This window comes from Urocitellus parryii, chromosome 11 (assembly GCF_045843805.1).
Source record: "Urocitellus parryii isolate mUroPar1 chromosome 11, mUroPar1.hap1, whole genome shotgun sequence".
NCBI lineage: Eukaryota > Metazoa > Chordata > Mammalia > Rodentia > Sciuridae > Urocitellus > Urocitellus parryii.
In genome coordinates, this window is record NC_135541.1 from 118,471,217 (window position 1) to 118,498,856 (window position 27,640).

The 27,640-nt window shown below is 55.8% G+C and overlaps 1 protein-coding gene across 1 annotated transcript in view; it reads right to left on the reverse strand.

Annotated features, from left to right (window-relative positions):
- The window catches only part of Kirrel1 (kirre like nephrin family adhesion molecule 1), a 100,536-nt gene that overhangs the window by 14,055 nt on the left and 58,841 nt on the right, over nt 1–27,640 (reverse strand). The window contains exons 2-4 of the mRNA XM_026415221.2: nt 7,541–7,690; nt 5,761–5,910; nt 469–626 (exon numbers count right to left, since the gene is read on the reverse strand). Coding sequence (XP_026271006.2) covers nt 469–626; nt 5,761–5,910; nt 7,541–7,690 — 458 coding nt within the window. The remainder of the gene's footprint in view (nt 1–468; nt 627–5,760; nt 5,911–7,540; nt 7,691–27,640) is intronic.

A 27,640-nucleotide genomic window follows, 5' to 3' on the forward strand; every position in this document is an offset into this window, starting at 1 on the left:
CCTCGGCAAGTCACTTACTGTCTGGATTCCTTATCAATAAAACATCCGTGGTGATCCCCGTTTCCCCAACCTCTGAGTTGTCGTGATTGAGATAATGTGCCAACCTGATGCTGAAGGAAATGAGTAGAGGTGACTCGTGGAGAGAAAGCACTGTCAGACCCAGGTTCAAATCCCAGCTCGCCAGCTGGGTGACCTTGGCAAGACACACAACTTCTCTGGTTATCGGTCACCCCTTTGTGAGCTCACAGGGAGACTGTCCAGGGACCTGGCATACAGGAGGTGCTTCATCCATGGCAGCGGCTAGTACTACCCTCCACTGCTGTTCAGCCGACTGGCACAGCTCTCTAGACCTCCGTTTTCCCTTCTCACATCTATGTTCTCCTCAGTCTATGGTCAAATCCCCATGGGGACAGAAAGGTGACCTAGGGCTGGGCCAAGGGGAGCCAAGGGGGCAGGCCGGCGTCTCACCGTGCTGGCCACAGCGCCCTCCTGCTGCGTCCCGTCCCGGAACCAGATGATGGTGGCTGCAGGCTTGGCGTTGAAGGCTCGGCACGTGAGGTTGTGGGGGGTGCCCGCCTGCAGCAGAATCACAGGGCCTCCATCAATTCTGGTGTCCTCTGGGGGGACTGCGGGGGAGACCAAAGCAACGTCAGCCCAGGCTGTGGCCAACAGTGTCCTCCTGACCAAGACCTCTGCCCACAGAGGCATCCCTGCACCCACATCCACACCTCTCTGCAGGGAGGTGCCGCCCACCCTGACTTACAGTGACCGTATTGCCCCACGCTATGTTTTCCTGCTGGTCCCAGCCTCCCGCCATGGCTATTCTTTCCTAGCCTGGACCATTTTTTGTTACTACACCCCCCCCATGATGGCTCAGGTGTCATGGATACATACTACAGATGGAGCGGTAGCATTGAACTCAGGAGAAGGCTGGGCTCCCGGGGCTGGAGTGCAGCTCCTACCTAGGGAAGGGTGTCTACCTCCACAGGGCTTCTTGCATCCAGCCCCTCCAGCCTGCTCCTCTGCCTTGGGGCAACTGCCCTGAACATGATGAGTTGCCAGGCCCCCCAGCCCCCTGCTCTGGGGCCCTCCAGCCAGGCCCTGCAGCTTTGCACCTCATTGTTCTTTCATGATGGTTTGTCCTTAGCTCACAGCTGCTGTTGGGGTCTCAGTGCATGCAAAAAGTTTCCCATGCTCCACTCCCCAGACAGTCCCATAGCTCTCAGCACTGGCTGAATACTCCTCTTATCTGTATCTGAATTCCTTGCCATGATTATCTAACCCGATCCCTTGGAAAGTGGAGACCCTCTCCTACGAACATCAATATAGAGTCTCGGGTGCCTAGACCAAAGCAGCCCTTTACTAAATGCTTAAGGAATCCAATGGTCAGATATCTGATGCTGGCAAATGGTGGTGGTGGTGGGGCCTCTCTATCTCCAATCTCTGCGGGCTTCTAACTGCTCAGGTGATCAGATTGCGAGTTGCCTGGGGGCATGGGCTCTTTTTATTTACTCTAAACCCTCAAAGTCCAGAGCTTGGTGGTTAGCAGGTTCTTGGGGAGATTTTTTTGCTGAATTAATAAATGGACAATTGATGGGATAAAGGCAGGAGGATTTTGATTGTCATCTTTTTAGTTCCCACCGCGATCATCAGCTAGAAATGAGAAAAGATGTGTTTCTGCTTCTTTGGGGGAAGACAAGGAGGACTCTAAGGGAGCTTTCCAAATGGGACCCTTGAAAGGAGACCCTGGGAATGCATGGAACTGGGGAGGAAGGGCTGCCCTGGAGCTCATGAAATGGGCTTCTCTATGTTGGGGTTTGCACCAGTGGCCTGTGCCAGCGTTCTGTCCAACGCACGCATGCTGCGTGGTATCCTGGGAAAAGAATGGAATTTAGAACCAAGCTCCTGGGGTTTCAAATCCTGGCTCCTGTCTGTGATTTGGGGTGAGTCTCTGGAGTCTGCGAGTCTTAGTTTCTTCATTAGAGACTTAATCCCTACTCGCTGGAATGTCTGTGGGATGCTGTATGTCGACGGTATCGTGCAATTCCATTGTGAAATGTAAAATGTGTTGGTTTTACTTCCCTCCCCGAGTCGTGAGCAGTGGCTCTGGCTCCCGCCTGGCTGACCATCCTGAACCCCCAGCTCCTCCTCTTGCACCCAGATGCATCTGGTTCCAATGCCAGATGGGGATGCAGGTGAGAAGCAGCTTGAGAACTAAAGAAACATGGAGAGAGATGAGTAAGGGGCTGCCTCTCAGGGTCTCCTGGTCTTTCAGGGCCCCTCTGAGGTCGCACCTTGGTGTCCTACCAGGAAGTAGGGTCCTGGGTGACCAGAGCCCTGAGCTTCTACAGGTGGAGACGCCATGCACACCCAGATGCAGGGCCGCTCCGGGGTGAGCTCCTGAGCTCCTCCCATGAGCTCTCAGTTCCCTTTGTTCAGGGAAGGACTCCCCCCCATCTGTCACTTCTCCCTCCAGCCCACCTTTTTCTAGTCTTTTCAAACTCTGTGCCTACTCTCTGTGAGCCCGACTCTGCCCTCCACAGCTGGGCAAAGGACACCAGCCGTTAGGGTGCAGGAGTCCACCTGTGCTCCTGCGTACGAACGAGATCTCAGGATCTGTGACTTCGATCTGTGTATCCGTGTGCCCACGTCGTGTCCCCACCCTCTGTTCCCCTTATTTGTGAAATTTCAAAACTAACATGGATACCGACTCCCCAGAATTGCAGTTGTGGGGGTAAAAGGAGATGGAGGAAGAGAAGCCACCTGGAAAGTGTGCTACGATTGATGACAATTTCCTCCTTCCTTGGAAGTGGGCCTTGTGTCAGCTCAGTGTCTCGTGCAGGTGACTTTATTTTACCTTGCCACAAGGTGTCCTTCCCTAATCCTTTCCTGGGAATATCACTGACCCTAATTTACCCAGGAGGAGCTGAGGCTCCGGAGGTGACACCGACGCACTCAGAGCCACGAGAGTGGACTCACTCGGTGGCACAGCTGGGATGCGGGCCAGGCCTGCCTGACCCCAAAGCTAAGCCCATCGCAGTGCACTCTGGTTGTTATTGCTGTGACTAATGAGCTGTCGGTCTGCAGATCTATATTGTGTCTGCGTCTGCCGGGGAGCAGGAGGCCTCCTCTCACAGCCTGCCGTAAACAAGAATGAAAGAGTTCATTCTGTGAAGATGGCTGGCCTGGGGAGGTGGGGTGGGCCGCGGGGGCACACTGGCTGGGGCTGAGCGGGGTTTATGAAGCTGGTGTGTACAGGAAGGCTGATCCCAGGCCCAGGGCACAGCACCCTCCTCCTTTGTGGCCTGCCCGGTCTCTGGGCCCCCGGCTGCCTGGAGCCAAGGTTCTGGGTAGCAGGAGGGGTGCAAGAAATATCACGCCTTTCTGGGGGGACCCCAGTGGCACATGCCTGGGAATCCCAGCTGCTCAGGAGGCTGAGGCAGCAAGACGGCAAGTTCAAGGCCAGCCTAGGAAATTGAGTGAGACCCTGCTTCAAAACAAACAAACAACAAGAGCTGGGGATGTAGCTCAGGGGTAGAGTGCTCCTGGTTCCATCCCCAGTACTGCAAAGAGAAATGTCGGGCTTTCTTATTAGCTCTGTGGGGCACCTCTGCCAGGCATTTCAGGGCTCAAGAAAGAGACCAGGAGGGGGCAGAGTGAGGGAAAGGTGCAGCTAGACTAAACATCCTGCCTCCCAGGCAGCGTGCATGTGCGCTCTCGCTTTCGCGCTCTCTCTCTCTCTCTCTCTCTCTCTCTCTCTCTCTCTCTCTCTCTTCTTTTCTGGTGGTTCCGGGGCTCAGGACTCTTGTGCATGCAAGGCTAACACTCTACCCACTGAGCTGTACCCCCAGCCCAGCTCTCTGACTCCTAGGGCCTTTCCCTGCTTTGATCATACATTCAAGCCAGACCAGCAAGACCCTACCCAACACTGACCCCATCCTCCCATAAGCCAGTGTCCCTGCTGAGGCAGCGTGCCCTTGTTGACCTACAAGCTTTTGAACAAGGCACTCCTGCCTCTAGGGCTCCCTTTGATATTCTCCTCCTCCAGGAAGCCTTCCTTGACTGAGCCAACCCAATGGAGGCCATGAGAAGCCCTGGCTTAGTTGGATTTTCCTCATCTCTAGCTCTCCGTCTCTGTACTGGGGATACTAGAGAGAGAAATGAAGAGTCTCAGGACCCCTCATTAGGATGGGAGTTCTCCAGGGCAGAAGCAGCACCTTCCAGGGTCCAATACAGAGGCAGTTGGGGAGGGGTGAAGGAAGGAAGGATTCCCCTAAACCATGGTTCCCTTGGAGTGCCCTGTCCAGGGTGACAAGATGACACGTTGGCATCCTGTGCTTAGCTCTAATTCCTGCTCTGGGGTCCCACCCTGCTCCTGGCTGTTCTTCCTGATTTAGTCCTAGAGAGGAAAAGCCAGTCACCAACCAGCCTGGAATCCTAGTCCTTTGGGGCCTCTCCATCCGAAGAAACCAGCTGCTGGGTTCCTCGGTGCTCGCCTATCCTGACACCTCCCACTCGGGCGCATCTTCCCAGTTTACAGCTCCCTGTGCAGGGAGCAGCCAGGCGGCAATGGCTAAAAAAGGCCAGCGTCACTGTGCCGCACTATGGAGGAGAAACCCCGTGCCCAGGGGTCGTGACCTCTTTAGGATCCAAATGACCCAGGTCTCGGGGCTCCCGGCAGCCCACCCAGACAACCTGTCACAATCTCACTCCTCTCCCCTCTAAATCAGAAAGCCCCCCGAGCCCCCCTCCCGAGCCCCCCCACTTCAACGATTTCTGGTTACAGGGAGGGAAGAGAGAGGGCAGCGGCACAGATCCATCTAGAGGAAGGAACGAGATGGGGACAAAAATCAATGACACGGGAACAGAGGGTCACAGGCAGAAAGGTTCCAGGCCAGAGACGGGCAGAAGGGAGGCCGAGGCACCTCCAGACCACAGAGCGGGGGAGACAGACAGGGGGGGGCCGGGGGAGAGGGGCCAGGGCACCGCAGGGCTGGCCTCGTTCCTGGGCTTCTGCAGGAGAGTCCCTTCATAATGCACATGCCCCAGGGGTGACCGCAGAGGGACATCTGCTCTGGTCCCCGGTGGGCCCCCGCTGGGAGCAGGGCTTCCAAGAGGCAAGCCCCCCTGAAGCTTCAGCCTGGGGCCCCTTCCCCGGCCCCCGGCCCCCGGGGGCCAGCCTCAGGCCTACTCTTCCAGCCCAGCTCCCTGGTCCCCAGGAGGCACAGGTGAATCTGAGAGAGGGAGAGAGGGAGGAGGCAGCCCTGGCTAGAGGGGCCACTGCTGGGGATCAGAAGCAACGGAGACAGGTGGAAGGGAAGAGGGGGACGATCTCTGACCACCAGCCCCGACTGCCAGGCGAGCTGGGAAAGCCAGGGACCACCACCCCCATACTTTTCCTCTCCCTTCAGGAGAGCCCTGTCTCCACTGGAGGTGGGACTGGGTCCCTGGAAGGGCCTGGGCAGAGGATGAAGCAGAGGCCCACACCACCTGCCCGGCCACCAGCCCCCTAAACATTCTCCTCCTCCTCCAGGCAGCCTTCCTTGACTGAACCCACCCCATGGAGGCCATGAGAAGTCTTCGTCTGCATTTGGATCTGGGAAGCCACTGAAGGAAGGAGTTGTAGAGAGAGAACCAGAGAGAGAGCAGGGCAGAGATGAGGCCAGGAACAGAGGGAGAAGCTGGGGTGGGGGAGTCAAGGAGGGAGTGGGAGAGCGGGAGAGCCAGGGTGTGGGGCACCGAGGGGCCCTGGGTCATTACTGAGCACGGTGAGCTTGGCCCTCCGGGAGCGCAGGGCGGCCTCCGTGGCCTGGCACTCGTAGGAAGCGTCGTCAGAGAGTTCGGCGTCCGTGATCTCCAGGTTGTACTGACCGGCGTCCGCAGAGCCCACAACCCGGTACCGTGGCCAAGCTGCAGAAACAGAAAGGATGAGACCCAGCCCTGGGGCCAGGACCCCCCCTGTCCCCAAGGACTCATCCTCTCCCCACTCCTGGGCCACCGTTGACAGGTGACATCATGGAGTGCCAGACTCCAGAATGTCAGGACCCCCCCATGGCGAGGCTGGGAGCCGTGAAACAGGAGGGGCAGACGGGGATGGGGGGCAGAAGCCAGGGGAGAGCAGAAGGGGGAGAGGAGCAGGAGCAGGTGAAATCTCAGAAGCTGTTTGCAGACAAATGTCTCTCATAATGATAGCAAAGGGAGAGGGGGAGAGGCAGGCAGCAGGGGAGGAGGGAGGGGGAGAGGGGAATATAGGGCATCGAACCACAGACATGAGCTCACTGGGGGCGCCTCTGTGGGACCTGGCCAGGCAGCGGGAAGCCCAAGCAGGCCCGGGTCTTGCCCCCGCCACTCACCAGGAGGTGTGGGCCAGGCAGGGTCCTCCAGCTCCCTGCAGGGGCCCCTAGGCAGAGGCCTGTTTCCTTGCAAGGTTGATGGCTGGATTCAGGGGTCCTCTCGTTCCTTCTCCCTTCTCCTCCCTCCTGCAGCCTCCCACCACCCGCCCCCTCCCACGATCTCCCTCTGTCCAGAGGCTATCGATTCTTCTCACTCCATATCTATTGATTTCTCTCTCTCTTCCTCTCTCCCAGTTTCTCTCTCCATCATCGATAGATGCACCAAACCCTTCCTACAGATGGCTCCACACCAATTTCCCCTCCCTGGAATCCACAGCAAGTCATCTCAACCCCCTCGGAAATAAGAAGAACAGAAACACACACAGCCCCTCCCCAGGCCACGAGAGTACTCCACAGCCAACACTCTGGCTGCACTAGGCCCCTTCCCTCCCTTCCTGCCTGCAAGACCCACAGGTGCACTTGGAAGGCAGGCACACCTTCAAAGGGACAGGTAGGCCTGTTTCACGCTGCAGCAAACCAGGCTCAGTGAAGGGAGGTGACTCTCCTAGAACACCCAGCCGGCAGGTGGCGAAGGCAGGAGGACAGCCCTGCTGGCCCGGCTCCTCACCTGTTCTGTCAGGGGGCCCTTCCATGGGCTCTTGACTGGCTTGGGAACATAGGAGGATTTGGGGTTTGTTTGCTTCTGACTGAATCATTATGTTTTTCTCAATACTCGCTTCATAGCCAGTGCTTCATAAACGCTTGTTGAGTGAATAACTGAATAAGTGCTCAGGCTGATATTAAAATGAGCTTTTGGCCTCTGAGCCACATGGCCTGAGTGTGTGTGTGTGTTTGGGGGTGGTGGAGGAGGGAGCAGAGGCAGCCTGTGTGATGCATTTGAGGGACACAGGAAGTGCTGGAGCTTGCCAGCAGACAGGTGACGCTACTGTCCCAGCACCTCCTGCTTGACCTGTCGGCCTGCAGCACCTCAGTGTCTGTCTGTCTGTCTCTGGTTTCCCTTGATCTCCAGGCTGTGGGTTGCCTTTCCCCAGCCTCCACAGTGGGGAGGAAAGACAGAGATGCAGGGTGGGCAGGACAAAGCTCAGGAGGAGATGGAGAGAGGAGAGTCCACAAGTCCAAGCTGGGAGTGGGAATCGGGGTACAGATGGGGCTGTCAGGAAGCTGGGTGGCCCCGCAGTCCCACTCACCTTTGAGACCCTGGCCCATACCCAGGGCCAGCCCGTCCTTGGTCCATTGCACAATCCCAGAGTAGTTGAGGAGCACACAGGGGAGCACCGCCCGCTGTCCGGCGACCACAGTCTGGTCAGCTGGCTCCTGGCTGAAGCGGGTCTGGGTCCCTGGGAAGCCAAAGTGGGCATTGTATAAGGAAACAGGGGGTCTCCAACTAAGAGGCCATCCCTCTCGGGCTCCCACGCCCACCCACCCCAAGAAAAGGCAGGCAGGAGACAGCCTCAGGCCTGGCGGGGGGGGGGGGACTTCTTGCCCTTGTCCTATTTCAGCACCAACCCGATCCTTCCAAGATGTCACGGGCTTGCCCTCTACTCCGCTCTCCCTCAGTGGCCCACGGGAGTGAGTTTCGGGAGCGGGTTTCAGAGGTGCTTAGCAATCAGCAGTGGTGCAGTATTATGTAATGGCCTTAGAGATGGGTCTGGCCCAGCCCTCTCATTTTGCAGAGGCAGACACCAAGGTCCAGGGAAAAGAGGATCTGAACCACAGACACCCAGAGAGTTCACAGTAGGGTCGCTGTCCTGCAGGTCCTGGGCTGTTCCTCTAAGACCCCACCCACTGCCTCTCCACACACCCAAGTTCATGCAGGACGCATTGATAATGAAAGCCCCTGGAGACGCTGCAGTCCACCCCTCTGCCCCCACCAGGTCCCTGGGACTAGGCCCATCCGCACACACGAATACACCACCATGACTCTTCTTGGACACGTGGCGTGAGCCAACACGTGGGCAACAGTGCCAGGAACGATCCCCCAGGCAGCAAGGGCAGAGGGGTAGATTCCACAGGGCAGGCGGGTCCACGTGCCATACGTGTGCACAGAAGCTCCCTGGGTGGGGACTAGATCCACAAGAAGGTGGACACGGTCCCTGATCCATGTATTTACCCCTTGGCCCAGTACGGGGGCACGAGGGTGGACACACCGACACACCTGCACACACTCAGCTTCTGCACCACGAGAGCCGAGCCGAGAGGCCGTGTGACTGTGCTCCCCTCTCCCTCTGGCTGCAGGAGCTACACATGGCTGCCCGGCTGGCATCTCGGCCGGGAGCATTTGATTAGAGAACTGCAGAGTAATTGCCTTTAATTGTGGAGCCTAAATGGAGCAGGGAATTGGATTGCGGGTTTCTTCTCCCCCACTGCTCCCACCCACCCGCTAGCTCCATCGCTGGGCTCGCTCCATCGTGGGTCGGCCCCACAGCCCTGGGCACCTCGCAGAGCTGGAGGAGCTGGGCTGGGGGGAAAGGAGACGGCAGGGGACGGAGTGGCTAGAGGACAGCAGAGGGAGAGGTCTCGGGCTTCTCTGCCATGCTCCCGATCGGTCACACCAAGGTGACCAAATCAGCTTTCCCCAGAACGCAGGGGCTCCTCCCTCTTCTGTCCCTCCCCGCTCCCCAAGTCTTTGCAGAGTCCCAAATCCCCGAATCCAATCCTTTCCAAACCCATCTTCCCCCAGTTTTTTCTGACCTACCTACCATTGCTTCTGTTTGTAGAGGAACGGAACTCAGCCTCTCCCCATTTCAGCACCTCTCTCTAAGCCACTGCGACACCTCTAGTTTTTCTGTTTGTTTGTTTCCAGAGCTGGGAATGCACCTAGGGCCTTGAGTGTGCTGGGCAGGAGCTCTGCTGCTCAACTGTAACCCCAGTCCCACAATCCATCTGATCCCCTCCATTTTTTTTTGCTGGGTTAAACCCCGGGCCTAGCCCATGCGCTCTACCTTCTTTTTTCTCCTCCAGCCCCATTTTCTCCCATCTTCCCAAATCCGCTCCACATTTCCCGCTTCCAGGAAGCCTCCTGAACTCATCCTTGGGCTCCGTGGCCATCCCAGCTAGTCCCAGGCCCAGCCCTGTTGGTACAGCACTGCACCCAGGGCTTCCTGTCTCCGCTATCAGGGCTTCCGCCCACGGCCTGTGTGCCAGGAGACCCAGGGGAACAGGTGGGTGGGGTCTCATCTGTTCTTCTGGAATGAGAACCTCTCTCCCAAGGCCAGGGGCCATGCTCTGTCTGAGAAACTGATGTGACTCCATTTTTGAGAAACCAGCCTCTACCTCAGAGCAAAGCCTGTCCAAGGAAGGGGGAGTGACCCTTGTCCTTGGAAAACCCCACAGAGCGCTTCTAGGCACATACCCACCCTGCTGAGTTGTTCATCTACAAATAACAGGAGAGATCTGCTGCGCCAGGTGTCCCAGACTCAGTCAGGCTAGGTGAGGACCCATAGCAGCCCCCTAGCAGCCACCAATCAGCATGAGACAGGGAAAATACCTGGGATGCCAGATGACCCCCCAGTAGTTTATGGTGGTTGATAACATGTTGGAAAACCATGTAGTTCAGCACATACACCCCTCTTGGCTTAAACCAATCAGTTCAAACGAACCCCCTTCTTGTACTAGCCAATCACCCCTACCCAACTTGTTCCTGGCATAGAATGTGCTAATCAATGTGAAGAGTTGTTGTTTGATTTTCCTGTGGTTTGGAATGATTTGCTGTGTGATGTTGTGAGGCATAGAGTGTCTCCCCAAAACCTATAAAATCTCACTGAACAAAGGACCGGGACTCACTCCCTGGGACTGCTGCTGCATTGGGAACGGTTGTGAGTCCAGGCTTGAGCTTGCAATAAAGACCCTCGTGTGATTGCATCGGATTCGGATCCTGGAGGTCTATTGGGGTCCCACGAATCTGGCCTAACATGTCCTCCTTCTGAGTCCCTGGACGTTGGACATCCATCCACATTAGTGGCTGAGAAGCAGGTTGGTGGCCATAGGACAACAGAATCTCACGCAGCCTTTTCATTCTTGGTTAAGTGCACCAGTTGGGCCCTTTGGGTCGGCCAGGACCAGGAAATGAGAAACAGGGTCCTTCTCCCACAGGAGCGAGCTGCTCCTCACCCCTGTGTCCTGACTTCTCCTTAAGAAGGAAAGGTTCCTTCACATTTTGAGGGATGCGGGTGGCAGGTGCTGAGTTCCTGGGGGAAGGGTGGGTCAGGTGAGCAGCCAGCATTATTAATTCAGGCATTGCCCTCATTATTATTCAAATTTATTCATATCCTTGCGCATTTCTCTAGAGCAGCTACACACTGCAAACTCTCCACACTCACGTTTCTCCTTCCCCTGGCCCCTGGAGCCCCCGTGAAGGGCTTAAGAGTGGAGTGGCCAGTAAGCCCTGGCTCAGAGAGGGAACTGACATCCCTGGTTTTTTTGCATGGTGCCTGGTCACTCGTTGAAATCTGTAGAGGACAGTGAGCAGCTGGCTCCTTGTCCACTTGGAGTGAGGTGGCGGTTGACCCTGGGACAGGACAGGTGGGAAGTGCCTGGAGTCAGAGTCAGGAGATGGGTTTTGCACAAGTGAGGAGTCCAGTGTCCTTGGGCACAACACTCCCTCCTCCGGGCCTCCACTTGCTCACCTACACGATGACAGGTCTGAGCGAAACTGCCACTGTCCCTTTCTGCTCAAATCCTAGGAGCCAAGAATAGGAAAGAGAATGTGGTTTACATTGTGCCTCTGGGGCTTCCTAACCTGGTGACCTTGGCCAAGGGACTGACCTACTAAGCTTCATTTCCTCCTTAGTAAGTTTGGGAAAGTTGAGGCCTACTCCAAGACATGGGATAGATGTCACGGTCCCCTGCCTGTACCCTCTGATGGATACCTACTGTCATTTTGACAACTGGAGGGGCCGCAGGAAACCTGAGCAGGCACAGGATGAAGAAGGTGGTGAGTACCTGTCTTTCTGGGGATCTGGAAGTAAAACTCACCCTTGGGTTAGGCCTGACTGAGACAACGGAGTCTGGGAAGAAGGGAATGAAGCGACGACTCAGTGGAGATTCCAGAGAAGATGGAAATGAAGCGGTTCCAGAATGTCAGTCCACGGGAGGGTTACCTAGATGTGAGCCTGCACGCCACAAGCAGGGTTTCAGGTCCCCAAACAGCCCCTGGACTCCGGATAGTGAGTGAGATGAAGTCCAAATGCCCCAGGTGGCACCCACGCTGGCTCAGGATTAGGGGAAAGCCCCAAGCATGACTTGACCGTGTCCTGTTCTCTCTGCCCCACACACTCCATCCACATCAGGCCTCTGTCATCCCCTACCCCCTCCCCCGGGAGGCGCCCAGAGACGGGGGCAAACAAACAGGAGGAGGGAGGGAGAACAGTGCTCAGGCAGGACGAGGAGAGAGTCCTGGGGGTGGATGAGCGAGCGGAAGGGAACATCTGGAAAGGGAACAGGGGGTGCCCATGTCTGATGGGTAGGAAGGGGGCACTCGCTACTGTATGTCCTTGAGTGTGAAGGTGTCACGGACCCGGAAGCCATGGCATATGCACACGTCCAGACACAGTCCCAACGTGATGAGCACCTTGCCTTGTGCCATCTGTTCCAGAGCAGGGTCTTTCCTGGACCCGGATTCAATTTTTACTCCCAATCTGCGCCTGTATCCACTTCCAGGAAATTAAACCCACACCCAACAGCAATGAGGGGAACTGGGGGCTGTAGGGTGACGCGTCCGTGGGGCAGGAGGTGGGGGAGCACAGAGGTCTGACTGCAGACAGAGAGGGAAACAGACCATCCTCCTGTTAAACAGCATCAAATCGAGGCCTCACCTGGGGGCCATCCTGCTTCTGCGCGTGTTTTTAAGTGAATTCCAACCTGCTCTGATGTCCTCCCCTCCTGTCTTCAGGGAACATCACAGAACTCTCAAGTAGCCAATGCGAAGGCAGGAGGAGAAAAACGGAGCTGTCCACACACCCCAGCAGGAGCGCGTGTGCACGCACACACGGCCCAACGGGTAGGCCGACAGAGGCGCAAATGACGCTGAGAAACACAGACACTCAGGGGGAGAGCAAAGGAGACCCTCAGAGGAAGGAAATGGAGCCCGGGGTTGGAAAGAACTCAGGCTGGAAAATGCACGTGCTCTCCCAGGGCACCACGTGAGATCCGTGCGCACAGACGCCCGTGAAGTGACACAGACCCGGGCCAAAGCAGAGAAGGCAGGTGGAGAGATGGGGACGTGGTGCGTGGCAGGGGGAGAAAGGACGTTTCAGGTGAACTCCTGCCCTCCGTGCCCCACCCTGCAACACAAAGCTCCTCTAGCCTCAGACTTGGAAGTTCCTCCTCCATTCTCCCACGGCACTGTTTGGGCGTCTGGTTCTAGCACTTATCACAGCTCGCCTTGGATGAAAAGTTACCCAGCTGTGTGCTTCTGTCCCTGCCCCTGGGAGCCCTGGAGAGCAGGGACGCTCTGGTTTACTCTTCTTGCCCCCTTAGCTTCAGCAATGTCCCCCCTTTCCCTTTCTTCCTTCCTTCCTTCCATACCAGGGATTGAACTCGGGGGGCACTCGGCCACTGAGCCACGTCCCCAGCCCTATTTCGTATTTTATTTAGAGACAGGGTCTCACTGAGTTGCTAAGCGCCTTGCTGTTGCTGAGGCTGGATTTGAACCTCCTGTCTCGGCCTCCCGAGCCGCTGGGATGACAGGCGTGCGGCATTGCGCCCCTCTTCCCCCTTTTCTTTCTTTCTTCTGCCCCCTCTCAACACTGACCTTCAAGGGACACTAGCCTTCCAGCCCTCCCCTCCAACTTCCCCCTCCACCCCCACAGCATTGGGGTAAGAGCTAAGCTAAACTTTGTGCCTGAACACATCTCCTGTTTCCACTGAGCCTGGGGAGGACTGAGGTCAGATTTCATTTGTTGTTTTATTTTATTTTATTTTTTTTTTTTTTTGCTTTTGTGATGCTGGGAATCAAATCCAGTGTGTCGTGCATGCTACGCAAGAGCCCTACCACTGAGCTACATCCCCAGCCCTCAAATCTCATATTTAATTGAGAACTAGGAAGTCGCCTCTAAGCCTATTATGGGATGGAAATGCTTACAGTTTCACACAGTCATGCACTTTTTTTTTTTGAACTGGAGATTGAACCCAGAGGTGCTGTACCTTTGAGTCATATCCCCAGCCCTTTTTATTTTTAATTTTGAGACAGGGTTTTGCTAAGTCACCAAGGCTAGCCTTGAACTCACAATCCTCCCACCTGGGCCTCCGGAGCAGCAGCTGGGATTACAGGTGCTCTACAGTGCCCGGCTAGTCCTGCACTTCCTGTGGGCATATGTGTACCACAACAGCCACGCACACACATTCATTCACACGCCCACAGCTGCACCTCCTGCACCTTTACATTCAAGTCTACATCTGCCTCTGACCACGGGCACCCTCGGCTCTGTGTCCTGGCACGGGTGCCCCTGCGGTCATGTTCCCAGAGCCTTGCCTGCCTGGCTCAGGACTGGAGAGGGAGTGGGGCCAGGCACATGAGAATCCAGGGAGCAGGGCGGCAGGAGAGGAGGATGGTGGAGGCCAGGCCCTGTCTCCCCGGATTTATCAAACGAGCAGTAATGAACCCCCTGGGCCGGAGCAGTCCCTGAGCTCTCCACTGCAGATCCTGCTGCTGGTTCAAAGGGAAGCCTTTGATTCGCACCGACAGCTTTCAGATGGAACTAAATCTCTCCACACTCCACTCTCCCTCCCTCTCTCCTCTCACATCTCGGCGCTCCCCTACCCCCACCGGACTCCCCACACCCCCAGTCATTCCTCTCCTGCTCCATGAAAAATACAACAGCCAGAGAGCCCCTCACATTGGATTCTCATGGAGAAAAGAGGATTTCACTTCTCTGGGTTGGGCCAGCAAAGGGGGAAGGAGGGGAGAGATTGACACTTCTGGATAGAGAAGGAGGGAGGAGAGGAGAGGAGAGGGAGAGTGAGTTGGGCTGGCGCTGGGCAGAGTAACTAAGGAGAGAAAGGCAGAAACCCTGGGCAGGCTGTGGCCACAGAGGCCGACCCTTAGACCTGAAGGTCCCGGTGGGGTGGGGGCAGGTCTGTGCCCTCCCAGCTGCCCAGGCAGGAGGGGTCTGGTGCCCAGAGTCCTATCATGTCAAAAATCTGATGTGACTGTCTTTAGCGACTCCTTTGACAGATAAGACTTCAAGGGTCAGGAAACTCCACTGACTGGCTCAGAGGACTGTCTGAGTAGAGGTGAGGCCCTCTGTATACCAGACGAAGAATCCCCAGTGACAAACAGCACCCCCAGGCAAGTCCAGATATTCCAGGACCAACCTCCACCCCACGATCCTGCCCACCAGAGCGCTCGGGCTTCATTCTATGGTGCAAGCGGAAAAGACGCCAGGCAGCCGGGAGCTCGCTCAGATGCCCTGGAACGTGCGTCCCTCCCTGGCCACCCTGTCCCTTCCCGTCCTCTCTGGAAGCCCAAGCCCCAGGCACAGGACCCAGTTACTCCTCCCTCACCCCAACTTGCTTGGCCACAGCACCCCGATGTCCCTTTCTAAGGCCGGGGATACAGGGAGGACGGCCAAAGGGGACTCTTTCCAGGGACCAGATGGGATTTTACAAGTGGCCACAGTCTGGCCTGGTTTCTTTGCATTTGAGCAGACAAGGGGCTGGCTGGGGTTCACGGGGACAGAGCAACTGGGTTGACTAGCCTGGGCCAGTGGATTAGTCACTCAAAGAGGAAGGAACCGGGCCCTGAAAGAGGCAAGGGGGATGGGCCGGCACAGTCCTGGTGTGTGTGGTGGGGGGCAGAGTGTCCTGAGCCAGGAGTCAGGAGGTGCGGGCATATCTGGTCCTGGCTCTGTCAGCAACCAGCTGTGTGACTTTGGGGAGGGGAGCTCTCCTCTGGATCTCGGCTTCCTGAAACTGTCACAGGGAGGCGCTGAATAACTTGGCCCCCAAGGACTTTTCCAGCTCTGACGTCCAAAGACGGTGGTGGTTCACTCAGGTAATCCCGGCTACTAGGGAGGCTGAAGCAGGAGGACTGCAAGTTTGAGGCCAGCCTCGGCAACTTACTTTAAGACAATAAAAAGGTGGGGACGTAGCTCACTGGTAGAGTGCTTGCCTAGCGTGTTTGAGGCCCTGGGTTCGACCTCTAATATTGGGGTGGCAGGGAGACTTCAGGATACTCCTAAGGACTCAGTCCCATGTCCTGTCACCTTCAGACAAGGATAGAAGAGGGAGGTCTGTGGGTTTGTGACCATAGGACAGTGGCAGAGAGGTCCTGGATGGGGCATCCGAGCAAGAAAGAGAAGCCACCGATTTCCTCCGTGAGTCCCCATTAGAGCTCCTCACACTCCCGGCTCTGGCTCCTGGCGGGTGAGTGGAGGAGAGAGGACAGGCAAGCCTGGGTCGCTGCAGCCACCTGCCAGCCCAGGTCCACTCACAAGGACACTGAGCTCCAACAGAAAAAGAGTGGCAGGTGTGGCTGGAAGCACTCCCACCTGCCCCGTTTGGGCCTCCAACCCCCAGGCACCTGGGCCAGGCCCGAGCTGACAGCTCTATGCAAATGTGCCCTGGCAGGGGACCTTGAGAATGTTTTATGAGAAGGACAATAGCAGGGTGAGCCCAAGAGAGGTTGGCTGCAGCAGGTATGACAGGCACGAGCAGGAGGGGGTGGCAGGCTGGCGGACGGTTCTGCAGACAACCGGAATCTCCATCTGGCCACAGTGGGCCAGGGAAGAGAGGTGGGGGACAGGCAGGGGGCAGCCCAGGACTCAGCGCATCCGGGAGGCGAGACTAAGAGGAAAGAGAACGGAAATTAGGACAGAGACGAGAAGGCTTCGAGAGATGAGGAGAGGCACAGACTGGGCGGGGGGAGGCAGGCAAGAAGGGGGCGCATCTGTCCCCCTGCATCAAGACCCTGCATCTGCCTCACCCATGGAAGCAGCCGGATGAGGAGCCCACCACGGAGCCTCCTTCTGTCTCAGAGTGCACAGAGAGGTGCAGGACAGGGGGAGGGATGCAAAGCCAGAGGAGGACCAGGGCTGGAGCTCAGCAGCAGGGCACGTGCCTCGTGTGCGCTCTGGAGGTCGAGGGTTCGATCCCCAGCACCACCCACCAACACACACAAAATAAAAGATAAAAAGACAGAGAAAGGCTGGAAAGAAGGCATGTTAGAGAGTAGAGAGCAAAGCAGATAAAAAGAGCTGGTGGAAGGAGGAATGAGAGAGGAGCTCAAAAGATCATTTTAAGGTCAGGTAAGGAAGTAAAGGGAAGGATGAGCTCAGGGCACTAAGGTACGAAAGGGACGGGTCGGGAGGCTGAGGCAGGAGGATTGCAAGTTGAGGCCAGCCTGGGCAAATTAGTGAGACCCTATTTCAAAATAAAAAAGGAAAAGGGCTGGGGATATGGCTCAGGGATACAGTGTCCCTGGGGGTTCAATCCCTAGTACAAAAGGAGGGGGCAGGGGTGGGGAAGACCTGGAGGAGAGGGCCTGGGATCCCCAATCCTGTATTTTGAAGAGACAGAGGGCAGTGAGGAAGGAGGTGTCTGGGGTGGGCCTGTCCCCACATTCCTAGTGGCTTCTGAGGCAGTGTCTCAGTGACTGAGGCCCCTCCCGGGAGACTGGGCACATCCCCAGCCTGCTCTCCTGCACCGGGGCGACATGCAGGTGAGGACCCCCCTGGGACTGCTCCTGCCGTCCAAGAAGGACAGAAGGAGGGGTCTTGAGAGAAGAACTGTGGAGGGAAGGGAAGGAAGGAGGTGGGTAAAAAGTAAGAACCGAGAATCAAGAACCACAGAGCAAGGAGACCGTCTGGGAGAGGGAAGTGAGAACCGAGACAGAAGGGCAGAGGAGCAGGGGGACTGGAGAGGCCCAGGGAGGTGAAGGGGAGAGGCCCGGAGGCTGGGCCTCTGCTGCACAGGATGGAGGGTCTCCGGCCTCATTTAAAGGTCTCGAGCCTTTAGGTCAAAGAAAAGGAGCGAAATCCTTGAGAAATGGAGGGCTTATGAGAGGATTAGTACTGGGTGTCGGGATCGATGTAGAAGGCAGCCGAGGTCGGGGTCCCCTCTCCCACAGCTAAGGCTGGTCCCGGTTCCACTGAGCCTCTCCCTCCAGCAAGCAGCCTCCAGGGGCTGGACCCTGGCCTCGGAGGACCCAGGTCAGTTAGCCCTTCACGCCCTGCCTTCCTGCCTCTCCCAGGGCAGACACACTTTTTCCTGGGCCTGGCCCCTGTCCCTCCTCCACCAGGGCCACGCCCTCTGGCCCCGCCCTCAGCGGATGGGCACCGCCTCCCTGCAGCTCCATTATTAAGACAGCGCCAGTTTGCTATGCAAGTGTCCCTCCTGCAGCTTAAAAGTTCTTAGTTACCACTATTATGAACTGAGCTGCAGAGTCCAGCCTGAGCGGAGCCAGAATGGTACCTCGGAGTCCCCCCCAACAGGCTAGGAGCCCAGCAAGAAACAGGCTGGACCCAGCTCCCCATACAGCTCTCCTGGCACTTTTAGGCGCAGTCTCCTGAATAAACCAGCCTCAACGTGAAAAGATCCGGGAAGCGCTGGGCAGCGGCGAGAGCATCCTGTAGGCAGAACTGAAAGAGCCAGGAGGAGATCCAGGTCTCTGATACCAGGCTCCTAAGGACACTTCTCTACTTCTAAATTCAATGAGCTTTTATGTTACCCTAGCTCCACCCCTACCTTCTCCATCAAAAAAAAAAAAAAAAAAAAACCCAAAAGATCCAGGTGTAGACCTTATTCTCCTTCCAGAATCTAGAACCCATCATCACAGGTGACTCTGCAGGTTTCTCTGGCATTTCCAGGTGTTCCATCTGAGCCCGTGAGCCAGGTGAGCAACCCGGATGGGGACAGGCCGGGGCTCTGACCAATGCTCTCCACAGGGCACCTGGCTCTCCTCCAGTGCCTCTGTGAACGTCCGAGTTGACAGACACTTTACAAGCCCAGGTGTGTCCCCAGGCCCCAGGACTGCACCTTCTATACAAACTGCAGGCCACATGTTAGTGACAGTAGATCCCAGGGAGCAGAGAGTTTTACTCACATAGGAACTTTCTTTCTTTCTTTTTTTTTTTTTTTAAGAGAGAGTGAGAGAGAGAGGGAGAAAGAGAGAGATAATTTTTAATATTTATGTTTTAGTTCTCGGCGGACACAACATCTTTGTTGGTATGTGGTGCTGAGGATCGAACCCGGGCCGCACGCATGCCAGGCGAGCGCACTACCGCTTGAGCCACATCCCCAGCCCAGCCACATCCCCAGCCCAGCCACATCCCCAGCCCTAGGAACTTTCTAATAGCGGGTGGGTGTGCGCTCCACATTACCATGGGGTGTCCGACATAAAGCTGGATGACCACCTGGCAGTCACGCTCCAGAGGCCTCTTAATAACACTTAGGATCCCTTTCAATGGTGGTGCATTATGATTCTATTTACATCCATACATTTTCTTCCCACTTTGGACATATGCCCAATCAAATAATCAACTCATGACAGTTCGCTCAATCAAGGTGGACTTACTTGAGGCTTAAAGGAGAGAATTCTGAACAGAAGCATTTTGAAGGGGAAATAACTGGTCAAAACACAATCTAACTAGTAACCGAAGGTAAAGTTGTAAGTAGAATCTGTGTCCCGTAGCAACTGACCAAGAAATTTCAACAAGTCAGCGATGGGACTTGGACATAATAGTACTGATGTAGACCTGTAGTCTCATTGTATTTTATTCTGGTTCCTTTTAGAGATGATTAAATGGTAGACTCCTGGCAGCAATAGATGCAATCCTAGTTGTTCATGTTGTAAAATGACTGGCACAATAGAGCTTTGCACACCATGAGTGCTCAATAAATGCTTATTATTCTGTTATCTGCACTGATTTATGGATAAAACAGAGAAAGCCAACTCAATTTAATGTACATTAATTCATGTAACAAATATGGAGTGCTTACTACCTCTAAGGCATTGTCCCAGACCCTGGACTGTGAAGGCAAGCACAGCAAGCCGTCCTCCCTCCGTCCATGAGGTGTCCCCAAATATTCAAGCAACACAGTGTGAGGTGCACCGTGATGGAGAAAAGTGCCCAAGGTCAAGAAGAGAATCCTAGAGGAAATGATATCTGTGTTGGGCTCTGACCGATGAGTAGGAGTCATCCCCATGAGAAGGGACAAGTGTTCTCTGAAGACACAGGGCATGGCAGCAGTGTGGAATTGAGGAAACACAGCTTTTGGGATCCCAGAAATAGCTCAGTCTGGTGGTGTCTTGGTAGGCCAGACACTGTGCTCTCTGGGATGGGCATGCGGCATGCAGGACCAACAGGAGATTGTCCCTGCTCTTACATCCCACCAGGGGACATGAGTTGATAACTACTTAAGTGATGAAAAAGCTCTACCAGTGTCATACTATGCAGTAGTGACCAATGTTGAGGATGAAATCCGGGTGGGCTTGATGGAAGCACCCAACTCCCTCAATACTCTTTTGAATACATTCTACCACTGAGCTACACCCCCAGTTCCCCCTACAAGCCTTAAAAAAAACAGGATCTTGCTAAATTGCCTAGGCTGGCCTCAAACTCATGAACCTCCTGCCTCAGCCTTCTGAGCCACTGGGATTACAGGTGTGTGCCACCACACCTGGCCCCAAATATCTTGTAAGTGTGGATACGAGGGTCTTACAACTTGAATGTAGGCTCGTTGAATGGACATCTTAATGGAGCTGAATGGTCAAATAAACTGCATTTTGTCACATGTCTGTCTTCCACACCGGTCGTCCCCGCGGCTAGGAGCCAGACCTGGTTGGCCTTTGTCTGTTCTTTTTATAGCCATACGCTTGGTGGCTTTTCTTGGTCTATGTATTTATGTGTATAAACGTCCAACCAATACACACTTACTGATGGGAACTGCATCGAGCCTTGAAGACAAGAAGGATTTCAACAGCCAGAGAGCCGGGGGAAGGGTATTTCAGACAAAGGGAACAGCTTGAGCCAAGACATGGGGACATGAAAGTCCAGTGAGCAGTTGGAAGTGGCTGGCATTCGGGCACATCAAGAAATTGGAAACAAGATCAGACATCTTTAAACAGTCCACCCTTTCTCTTTCTGGGCATTCCTCAGTCTCTGCTGTCCAGAAATTTCTGAGCTATGGAGGGACAGTGGTCATAGACAGAGAAGTCCAGATTCAGAAAGAGAAAAGTGGAGACTGGCTGATGCCATTTGCAAAAGCCATGTGTCAACCTGGTAAGGTCTGGGATAGGTTTGAGAAGAATCAGAAGGAATAAGGCCGGTGGTGGTGGAGGGTGGGTGTGTGCACGGCAGGGTCAGGGGGTACATGTGTACCGGTCAGCCCTCACCTGCCTAGGTAAGCATGCGAGTGTTATGACACACCTATACACAAATATCGCTAGGTAGTCATCAAAAAGGGAAAACAGGACACTTTCTGCCTAGACCCAGGACATGCTAGGCTTTTCCAATTAATCTCCATTAAAAAGATTTCCCGCAAAGGCGCTTCTAGAAGCCCCAAGTTGGGGTCACCCGGATCAATCCTGCGTCGAGTGAAAGCAGCCCCAACCAGCTGCGGAATCGATCCATCTAACTTGGTTCATTCTACCCGGGCAAGGGGCACGGAATGTTAATTTGCAGCAGGGAGCTCAGGGAGTCTGGAAGTGGAGGCTCCATAATTAATGGCTGTAAGAGCAGGGGCTCAGTATGGTGGCATTCCCGAAGCAGCGGCCTTCCCGGGGAAGGGAGGGCCCAGAGGTAGGCCTTCAGGGTCGATGGCTCCGGGGCGAGGAGCCACATGGGGAACTCTGGGCTTTGGGGATCTTCTCCTGATCCTTCCTGGTTTGCTGATCCTGGTTCCCTTGCCAGTTGGAACACAATTGCCCCCAGAGCAGAGGAGGACCAGGAAGACCCAAACCATTCATCAGAAGCACCCTCAGAAGTTCTTAGGACATTGGTGGGGGACATGGTGGCAAGTGAACAATGACAAGAATCCACGGGAGACTTTTTGGTCAAGGTCACGCATGCTGATTTGAGGGCTGTTTCTGAGACCCTGGAGCACATGAAAGCCAGGGCAATTTGGTGACCTTATTTCTGTAAGGAGGCAAGAGGTTGACAAAAGGGAGAGTGACCTTCTTGTACCTATGCTGACCACCCGGCTGTCTCCCACCAGACCCACACCCGTCTCGAGTCTTCAAACCACCTTTGTTCAGGCCGCAGCCAAGAGGGTCTGGATTTCCTTTCCCATGCAAACCAGGCACTCCAGCCTGGGCCTTGGTCAGCCTTTCCCAACTGTTCTACTCTCCCCAAAACTTCACTGATCTGGGGACACCCAGCCTTGCTCACCTGCCTCTTTGTCCTCTGTCAGTACATCTCCGTCTCAGTACAGCCCAGACATCAGAGGAAGAGCCAGAAGCTTCACACAAAGCTGCAGAGGGGTGCTTGATGGGGCGGCAGCCATGAGGATGCAGACACCCAGGGACAGGGGAAACCTTGAGGAAGCCGCCTGCCCTTCCTTCTCACTCATTCTCTGCATCCCTGATTCCTTCCTTCCATTTCTGATCTCCCCGTGTGGCTCCTGCCAACACGGCTCCTCGGGGGGCAATGGGGAGGAGGTGTCCTGTTCCCCCACCTCTGCTGTCCCTGGTCTCTGCCACAACCTAATGATTTCTCATTTCGCTGCCCAGCCCTCCATGCGGAGAGGCTCCCTGTGATTGCTTGTGACACCAATCTCACAACAAATTTAGCACCTCGTTTCCTGGATGAGCCAATATTCCCCCTCGATTATCTCCCGGAGAGGGGGACAGGGTGACGTGCATTCCAACGAGCAGCCCCGGCCTTTCCTGGCCTCAGAGTCAATCAAGCTCACAATCTCTCGTGGATGGACGGGAGGCGGGTTCTCGTGGGAAAGGCTGAGGAGCCGGCAGGGCCTGGAGAACCCTGCCGAAATCAGGTCCTCAGTGGACAGAATTCTCATGCACAGAATTCTCCGGAAGGGAAGGTGGGGATGGGAGAGTTTTGAAATTTCCTCCCCATGCCACTCTTGATCCTGGTGTTTCATCCTGTCACCCCTGACACTCTGGGCTGGGGGACAACCTGGGACTCGTGCTATTTTACCTGAATGACGTGACAGGGCCTCATGCCCCTGCTCAGGCATTCCTCCACGTCCCCGGCCCATGCAAATGGCTGTTCCTAACAGGATCCCTTGCTCCCAGGGCCCTGTCCCATCTAACTGAGGGGCCGGAGAGGATGAGAAATTTCCTCTGACCGAGAGGCAGCAGAGGAGGCCGACTGGGGTGGGAGTGTCCTCTGAAGGGAGAGAACAGCGGAGGAAGCGCCCACCCAAACCAGAGAGCAGGGGGCTTCTGCCCAGACCAGGAAATGAGTGAGAGGGGAAAGGAGGGGGAGCGGCAAGGAGGTGCTGCGTGAAAGGCCAAAGGGGAACCTAGGAGAGGCCGCTCCCCAGAGGATGGTGGAGACTCACAAGCCACCCAAGCCAGAAGGTCCCCCACGCCTGAATGACAGAGTGGGAGAACCAGAGCTGCCCAGGGGGACGCGAGCTGGAAGGGCACAAATGGTGCGTCCCGGTGACCACGGAGGATGCAGAGGGAGGGGCGAGGTCAGAGACACCGGCCCCCAGCTGAGCTGTGAGAGAGGACAGACGTCTCAGCACCCCCCTCCTCCAGGAGTACAGGAGGCAGACTCCCCGCTGGGAAAAGCAGAGGAGGAGCTGGCAGTGAGGAAGGGGAAGGGGCTGATCACCAGGAGGGGTGGCAGATGGTCGCTGTCATTAAACGGATTCCAGTAAGTCCAGGAAGCCTTAGACAGCACGGACAAGCTTAGGTAAGCATTGGGAGGAGAGGATTGAGGAGCAGAGCCTCGGAGGAAGGAACTTCCTACCCAGAAACCGCACACCAGCCTGTATGGCTTCACACAACTAACAGGCCTCCCTACTCCAATCCCAACTGCAAACAGCAACCTCCCGGCCAAACTCAACCCCAGCACCACGTCCAAGCCCAGAGTAACCCTAATGATCACTCTAGCCCCAGAGGTCAAGTAGAACGCGAGCCTCTTGAAGGTAGAGCGTGCAAAGTCCCCTCGGAGCCTGGTGCAGTAATAAGTGATCCACAGATGCATGCATATGGAATCAATGGTGACCTAAACCGTTAACCTGGGTCCTTACCAGGAATCCCTGCTTCCAGCCCAACCCCACCTGCCTCTCCCACCCTCTACTTAGCATTAGCCAATCCCAAATCCCTGACTGTTCCCCACCCTAACCCTAAAGGCCACTGTGCCTTACTCCAATCTCATTGCCTCTAACTCTAACCCCAGTTTTTCCCTGCCCCTACACCTCTGGATAGATGCAGACCTTAGAATTCCCTGAGGGCAGAGACAAACAAAAGGTGCCCACTCAACCCATGGAGGCAGAACTCAACCCAGGCCGCAGAACTCTCAAGACTCATCATGGATGCTCCTACCTGCCTCTCACCCAGCCACCCAAGCCTTCTGCCCCCTTTGTCCCATTCCCAGTGGCTGGGTCCTAGAAACTGGGGCTGAACATGGGCTTGGGGGCTGGTCCAAGGTTATGAACCCCAGGACAAAGGAACCTGATCCTCGAGACAGTAATAAGAATGAATTAAGCCCGAGGAGGCGAATTGGAGCAGACATCTGCTAAAGGAACTGAACAGACTCCAAAGCCTGACATCTACCACCCAAAGCCTGACCCCTGGCCCAGATCCTTGGCGAAGGGGGTGCTTTCCAGAGTGCCCAGGAAGGCAGTGGGGGGGGGGGGAGGGTGCTGTGCAGGGGGCTGAGCTGCTCTGGAGCCTCTTTCTGATTGCCCCACGACTCTGGAGCAGGGAGCTCTGGCTCCAGGCCCCCGCCCACCCTCTCACACCTCCGAGGAGCACGGTTCTCCACATCTCTTAGGACCTGTCACCGCTGCGCCTGGGAGAGGATCCGACGAGTATTATGTTCTGTTCTTGCTGCAGCCAAATCTGATTATGAGGACGTGTGATGGATGAGCTGAGTTTGGACCCCCAGCTCAGGGAGCGGGATGATGGAGTTAGCCTGTCACACTTTCCCCAGGGGATGAAGCAGCGGGTCCCAGATGTCGTCTGGAACGCGCATACCTAGGAGATGTCTCCCTAACCCACATCCCTGGAGACTGAAGATCCCTCCTGGCTTCCAACTGTTTCTTGTTATGAAGACCTTGGAGCCCCAGAGCACCCGCACTAGCTCTGATCCCAGTCCTGCAGAGAGTAGGATCAGGAACCCCGGTGTCTCCATCACTGGCCCTGAGTGCGACCCGTCGCCTCTGGCCGGTTGCCAATATCTGTGGGGGCCCCTTTGAGGGAGGGGGTGGGAAAGCTTGCCTCTGCTCTTGGCTAGGGGCCTCCAGGCATTTCTCATTGACAGCCATGGGCCTCGGAAGCCTGGGGCAGGGCAGGGAAGGAGGGGGGAGGGAGTCAGTACAGAATAATAATGAAGGATTTTTAATAACGCGTCAGCTCTAGTGTCAGCTCCGCAGCAGCGGCAGCACAGCCCGTGGGGAAAACTTGTCGAGCAATTGTCTTCCTAGGAAGCGAGAGAAGTCAGAGGGGATGAGAGCAAGGAGGAAGAGTCCGCTGCATCCAGAGTACCAAAGAGCTTCCCGTTAGTATCTAGCCCGAGGGGCAGGACAGAGTGCAAACAGAATTACAGAGCCCCCTGGCCTGGCCCTCTGGGAGCATCCACTCTGGGCCAGATCCACAGGTCGCAGACAGAGCTGAAGACACACCGGCCATCTCTGGGGTCCTGACAGAGCACCGTCAAGACACCTCTCGAGAAAAACGCATCCCCCCAACTTGCCCTGTGAGATCAATCGACGGGAAGGCAATTCTATGCTTATCAAAGAGCTTCTTCTCTTCCCTGATAATTCACTCAGGAATTGTCTGAAGTGGCAATGTCATCAAAGAAGGGGAGAGAAAGCCCCTGGTGACCGCCTCTTCAATGGCCTCGTTTTTCGGATGAGGACACCGAGGTCCAAAGACACTGCGGAGCGTTGGTGGCAGAAGCAGGACTCCTAGAAACTAGAAATCCAGGTCACCTGAAAACTAACGTGATTTTAACCTACGAAAACAGAATCTGGAGACCCTTTTCAGAGGGCCACCTGCTCCAAAGAGGGGGGGTATCTGGACCTGCTGGAATGTCAAGGGCAGCGGGTTTGGGGTGGGAACGATGGGGAGACCTGGGGTAACCATCTTAGCCATCACACATCCCCTCTTCTCCTCGGATCACTCGAGAAAGGCTTTCGGGAAACGTGGCTCTCGTTGTGGATAAGAAACACAGGCTTGGTAGAGGCGGAGGCGCCTCCATTCTCAGGCAGAAAGCGAAGACCGAATGATGGCTTTCCCTCTTCCAGGAACAGAAACTAAGGCACCAAGGAGTAAGCACGTGTTCCAGAAGAGAAGTCCGGAGATGAGACTCGGGCGTCAGCCCCCCGCCCAGCCAGCTGCTCTGGAAGATGTAAAGTGCTATCTAAACGTGATGCATTATTAACACTTTAGAAATCATATTTCACAGCCGCCCTGCTGGAGCTGGAAAGTGAATTCTTCCTCCAGCTCTCCAGCAGGGGAATTATTGTTGGAGCCAAATGTGACAGCGATGACATGTGACCGGGGCCAAGAAGAGAGGGCACTTGAGGGTGCAGACCATGGACACCCACCTGGGCAGATCCTGGGGGTTCCTCTTCTGCACAAGGGCTCTGCCCAGGCAAGGCAGCCCACCTGACCCCTGCCTCTCTCCCTCATGGTCATCAGCCTTCAGGGGTGCCTGGCAGGAGGCGGAAAGAGCCCAGGACCCCTCCCCAGGTGCTGCCCAGCACTTCCCCAGGTGCAGAACCTGCTTCTGCCTGTGAGGAGGAGGAGTTGCAGAGGCGGAGGTGCTCCAGTGTGATGGGAGAGGTGAGTCCTCTGGAGGCCAGAAGACCTGTCACTGCTCCACAGGGACTTTTTGAAGGAGAGGGTACAGCGCTGCATGAGGAAGAGGTGTCTAGGTAGCGCTGAGTGACTCCCGGGCAGGACCAGAGGTGCTGTGGGACAGTGGCCCGGGGAAGAGTGCTGACAGAGGGGAACTAACTGGTTGTGCCCGTTGGGGTTGGAAGGAAAAGCCTGGGCAGGATGGGGAGGGGGGAGTGCATTCCCTGCCGGGCGGGGCGGGCAGGAGGGAGGGCGGGAGGGAGGGCGGGAGGGAGGGAGGGAGGAAGCTGTCAGTGAGCTACATCCCGTTCTCACTGGAGAAGCACCAGCCATGGAGAGGAAGGGAGGAGGGAGGCAAGGGAGAGCCAGGCCTCAGGTGGTGGATACGGAAGAGAGAGAGCTGCCAAAGTCACTGCCATCCCCATCCGGGACCCCAACCCTACATCTTCCTGGAGGGCGCTGGGCTTCTGTCCGTGTGCCCCGTAGGCAGTGCAGGCAGCTTATAATTAGGCATGGGGAACAGACGAACCAATTTTCAATTAAAACCTTATCTACGGGGTGCACAGATAGAAAGGCGGGGAGGTTTTGATTCTTTTCTAAGCCAGCCTTCAATATTTGCAGTGCCTGGAAGGAGACTCGGGGAGGGCGCCCAGGCAGCCCTGGTGACATATAAATTCTGCTCATAATTACATGACTTTCAACACCACGAAATGCCAATAAAGTATTTGCAAGGCACACAAATTAGCAGCGTGTTGGTATTCCCGGGACAGCACGAGGATGGCCAGGGCACCGGGAGGGGGCTGGTGCTCTTGCCTGTGAGTTTGGAGGGACTGAGGCAACCCACAAAAGAGGACCCCTCAGCTTCGCATCAAAGATACCCCCGATTCAGGTTCTCCCCGACCTTATCTCTCTTATCTCTCCTGGATCCCCAGCTCTGTTAGGGCTGCAAAAATAAAAGATTTAAGATGTGTCTCTTCCAGAAGGAAGTGGAAAGGGGCCTGAGGGAACCGAGGGAAGTGGAGCCGATGAGCTGCAAACAGCTGTTGGTGGTGACAGCAAATGTCAGGCTCAGGAGCTCAGGAGAGGCCCCTCCCCGTCCTGGGCTTGGTGTCTTTTCTTGCCACCGTTGCAGGGTTGCAGGCCGGGAACCCTGGGTTTCTTCACTCCCGTCCATTCAGAGGGGAAGGCAGGTGGGCGGGCTGCAAGCACTCACACCTTCAACCAACCAAGTTTCACCAGGGGCAAAACACTGATCACTGATGGCTCAAGAATGCCCTCAGAGAAGACCTGGGAGACGCCTTCGGACATGCTCTACGACAGGAAGGTCCCTGGGTGCGCAGGAAGCGTC